This window comes from Psammomys obesus, unplaced genomic scaffold, assembly GCF_907164565.1.
Source record: "Psammomys obesus unplaced genomic scaffold, mPsaObe1.curated_primary_1811, whole genome shotgun sequence".
Classification (NCBI taxonomy): Eukaryota; Metazoa; Chordata; class Mammalia; order Rodentia; family Muridae; genus Psammomys; species Psammomys obesus.
This window is the reverse complement of record NW_026596034.1, coordinates 32,014,138-32,019,005: the sequence shown is the minus strand read 5'-3', so window position 1 is coordinate 32,019,005 and position 4,868 is coordinate 32,014,138. Positions and strand designations below refer to the sequence as shown.

General features: G+C 40.0%; 1 protein-coding gene across 1 annotated transcript in view; it reads right to left on the bottom strand.

Annotated features, from left to right (window-relative positions):
• Nucleotides 1–477: 477 nt before the first annotated feature.
• The window catches only part of Dynlrb2 (dynein light chain roadblock-type 2), an 11,450-nt gene continuing 7,059 nt past the window's right edge, over nt 478–4,868 (bottom strand). The window contains exons 3-4 of the mRNA XM_055621350.1: nt 2,156–2,323; nt 478–1,405 (exon numbers count right to left, since the gene is read on the bottom strand). Coding sequence (XP_055477325.1) covers nt 1,362–1,405; nt 2,156–2,323 — 212 coding nt within the window. The 3' untranslated portion in view covers nt 478–1,361. The remainder of the gene's footprint in view (nt 1,406–2,155; nt 2,324–4,868) is intronic.

Here is a 4,868-nt window from a genome sequence, read left to right as displayed (position 1 = left end):
TTTCTTAAAAGCACTTGGAGACTAAGCCAATTTAGCCTTTGGGATCTACCTGGCTCTCCTTTCTTTGTGTGCCTCCGTCAACTCGTGCTGGCTACATTTGCCTTCCAGGATGCAAAGGAGCTAACAAACTTACCATGCACCATCCTCCACACTTTGCCTGCTTTGAAAGGGTGGCGGGAACATGGAAAGATGTCTGTGAGCCTCTGAGGAGGCCAAATTGGGACACCTGTCACGAGGCTATCTATAGATCTGCCTTGTAATGTTTTATTTTTTATTTTTTGCATAAATCTCAAAAGAATTGTGTTGAGTCAAAAGTTGATTCTGAAAGTTTACCCACAGTATTGTTCCATTTACATGGCCTTTTTGATAGGATAAAATTCTACAAGTGGGGCTCAGATTCCTACTGTCATAGGTCAAGGGCTGAGACAGGGTACAAAAGATAAAGAATCAAGACAAGGCTGGAAATTTTTTCTTTATTGATTGAATTGTATCAGCTTCCAGGTTGGGTCACTGTCTTAGAGTTCTGGAAGATGTTGCCACAGGGAGAAACTGGAGGAAGAGGCATCCACCATCTCTGCTTGTTACCATCTCACATGACTTCTCAAAATTATCAGCTTACAAAAAAGGGAGGGTATAAAGTACACGCAGCAAAATTTCACCATTTACTCAGCATGGGACTGAGGCTGCATGGGAACCTGTTGCATTTATTACATTTCATGAACGCTTTAAATATTTAGCAAAGACAAAATTTTCCGAAATTATCCTCAGCCTTGTGTGTACACAACTTTGCCCAACATCCACTCTTGGTCCCCTTAGTTGGGTATCACAGACACAGCAGCCTGAGGGGTTTTGTGAGGGACAAAGGTATTGAGCTGCAATGATGACCTCCGTTGAGAAACACTCTCTGCTTCCCCTGTTCTTTTCAACCTGGGAGCATCCGACGCTATGGGCATTGGGGATTTCTCACTCCTCTGAAGCTTCTTTAGTGCTCCACTCTGCTTTCTGTGTGTGGTTGAAAAAAAAAAAAAGCAAGCTCTCAGCTCCCTGTTCTGGCTCTGTCAGTTGCCAATTGCCGTGCCTCCATTACCATTACAGACTCACCTTATTTGTTTGTTTGTTTGTTTGTTTGTTTATCTGTGTGCTATTTAAAAACAGGGACATACATGGCAAAATTTATTTATTAAAAAGCAAAAGTACAAGACAACAGCACAGTCAAAAGGGACTAATGGAGACATATAGATCAGTTTCATTGTCAACACAGGAAAACACATCTCTGACCTCAATTAGGGTACAATTTTATGGGTTAGAGGAGTGAAGGGCTTCCGGGCATCATCATGAGGACAGAGTTGGCCACCGCAGGTTTACTCACATGGGTTCTGAATGACAATCAGAAGGTATTCCTTATCTAGGGAGAAACATGAATGAAGTTAACTCATTCATATCTAGTTTATGAACACTCCCACCAGCCTGCTTTTCTCTTTCAAACACGCAATGGACATTGTGTAGACAATGGCTGCACATCAGAATTACCACAGCACATGGGAAAAGCTGAAAGCGCACAGACTTTATGATTGCATTTGTCTGTTGTCCCAGGCGCTGACTAACCTTAATAAATATTCCACACGTGGTATTTCTACACAGCAGCAGAGAAAGCTTTCTCTCTTTATCTGATGTGATAATTTGGTATATGCCAGGATTGTGACTGTAACACAGTTATTCAGAAACACTGTGAACACAATTCCTTCACGGAAGTGACCCTGAGTAGAACACTCACAGTATTGTTCCACTCACCTCACAGGGAGGTAACATGAGAGTAGTCTTGGCTCCTACTTTATTCCCAGGAAGGGTCATTTCCGACACTATTCAGAAAGTCTGTGTGCTATGTTTTCTGCATCTAGTTTGATAACTAGTAAGTGTGAGTGGGCAATATTCAGCTTGTTCAAAAGCCAAAATATTTGCTACTTTCATATAACTTTTGAGTTTGGCTCTTCAGAAGCAAACATCTTTGTTTTTGTAATCAAAGAGCTTTATGTCTCACATTACATATTAAATTCTATATTCCCACCACGGCCCTATAATCCACCAGTCTTAAAAACAAGTCTTTAACCAGTAAAGTAGAAAAGCATTTTAAGTATGAAGTGGCATGTCCAGTTACCTGGGGCTACCATGATTTCATGTTTCTTCGATCTGATCCTAAGAAAAGTCAGGTCATTCTGGGGGTCAATGTCTCTGACAGTGCTCTTGGCCTTCATGGTCAGCTGGTGGAGAAGACCTGCATATTGAACTGTTGTGGAGTTGTCCAGGGTTGTTCGGATTGGAATGCCTGTGATGAGATTTAATTTGGGGTTATTTTTCCCATAATTGTAAGAGTGATATGTGCATTGTAAAAACCACTGGGAGTTACTCATCTTCACAAATGGCAGGAAAATGGGTGGTGGCTTTTAATAGCTGGCATCAATTTTAGGTTATCATTATTAGTATTAGTAATATCATCATCAATATTAGTTTTATCATCTTTTTGGCTCCGTATAGAGTTTTAAATATAGTTGAGTCAAATGGTGTTTACAAATTTGTCTGTGGCTTTCTCATCATTTAAGTCAAAACACACAAGCTTCCCTTGGTAATGATGCCTTTGCCATTACTGTTCATCTCTGCCTGCTTCTTTTCTATGGCTGTGTCATTATAAGATCAATATAATGTTTGGACATTTGTTATTTTTCATTTTAATAGTGAATGTGTGGTGAATATTTTATGCATAAATCATCTGGAAGATGTTAATTATTTAATCTTAATCACATATATAAGTATATATGTATATATACATATATATATATATATGTATAAAAACTACATTCTCAAAGCATCCCTTGTAGTCTATAATATGGGATTTTTCTGCTTTCCTGAAACAAAAGTCACAAAGGGACAGCCCTATCTGAGCCAGGGGCTACTATATTCAGCAGGGACATTCCAGTTTTTTAAACAATTCCCACAAGTGTTTTGCAAACCTTAAGTTTTATGTCAGAAAACCATGCTAACAAAAACAAAGATGCCTTTTCTGGGTGGGTGTCGCTGGTTTGGGCTTCTTTTCTATTTAATATTTAATATTTAATATTTAAACATTATTAAATCTGGTCTCTGTTGCTGAATTACATGAGATTGAAACAGATTAAATCTATTTGATTTAATTAAAAAATTCTAGCCAGACAAATATGCAAGTCTGAGTCAATTCAGTTCACAGCCAACGAGGCCCTGTTGGGTCACCCAGGACCTAGTGTCTATTATGCGGCAAGTTAGGTGCTTCATACATACTGTATCTGATCAAAGATAACCTTTATGCTGGGAACCACCGGACAGGAAAGAACTCTAGGGATTTCATTTCGAAGTGTGCCTTGACTTTAGGGGGAGCAGATAACATGAGTCTGTCAAATTCCTTAAGCATTGAATTGAGGCTAGTCAACAACAGTCTTAAGTGGCGCTTAGGTTTTCCTTCAGAAAACACAGCTGCAGAACCTAATAGCAGAGATGAGCATTTCTCAGTGTTAAAAGATTACTATCACAGAATTTTATCGAGTCTTCATGAAATGCTAGGAGACTGTCAGTTTTGACTTTGAAACAGACTAAATTTCCTTTCGCAATGACCACCTTCTCCATAACAGTGACAAAGGCTTCTGGTACCCACATGGTGATCTATTCTATACATGAGGTTTCATACAAAACCATTAATTTCTGTAATATTAATTCTTGGCCACTTTCCGAAGAGGGCAGTCTGTTGTGTCTCATAGCCAAGAAGTCACAGAGTGGGAGGCTGTGGTGTAGCAGGCACCCGATTCCAGATACTTTTGGATGGACAGTTTGGTTTTATATTTTAGCACTGACAACCACTGAAATCTCAATGGCCCAGATGAAAAACAGAGTTAATTATTCAAAGTGTGGATGATTCAAGTATGAATTAGAGGCTTTGGCTGTTGTCTGTTCATAATACAGATTGATAAATAAAAGAGCCCCTCTTTTGAATAACACATGCTCAACTATGGGAATAGGATGTTCTCACTCTTGAAATCAGACAACCAAGAGGTAAGGGTGGGAATTTCTGTCAGTGGCAGGGTGCTTGCAAAGCCCTGGGTTCCATCCCTAGCTCCCTAGACTGACCAAACGACCGACCAACGAACCAACCAGCCAGCCAGCCAGCCAGCCAGCCAACTAACCAACCAGCAAACCAACCAACGGGACCAATGAAACAAAACAACCAATCAAGAAGTATTTAGTGAGCTCTTGCTTTGTACCCTCTAATAAAATCAATTTATTAGAGGGTAATTTTTAGGCTGGGTGTTGTGCTGAATGCTTGTAAAGGCTCAGACAGAAAGATGGTTTTGAGTGTGTGTGCAAGTGTGTGTGCATACGTGTGTGTGTGTGTGTGTGTGTGTGTGTGTGTGTTTTCACACACACAGTCCTCATGTATACACCTCTCCAGTACTGGAATTATAAGTGAGCACCACCACACCCATGGGACTCAAAAACTCAGGTTCTTCAGCTTTCAGAGCGAGCACTTTATTGGCTGAGCCATCTCAGCAGCCACCCTTCCTTCCTTCCTTCCTTCCTTCCTTCCTTCCTTCCTTCCTTCCTTCCTTCCTTCCTTCCTTCCTTCCTTCCCAGGACCTATAATAAGTCCTAGTTTCTTACATATTCACTCAGGAATACTTTCAAAGGTTTAAAAATCATTTCGAATTTTCATGTGTCATTAGAATCTATGCTTAACCCTCTCCCTCCCTCCCTCATCTGCCTTCTTTTTTTCCTTCTTTCCTTTTTCTTTTTTTCTTCTCTTTCTTTCTTTCTTTCTTTCTTTCTTTCTTTCTTTCTTTCTTTCTTTC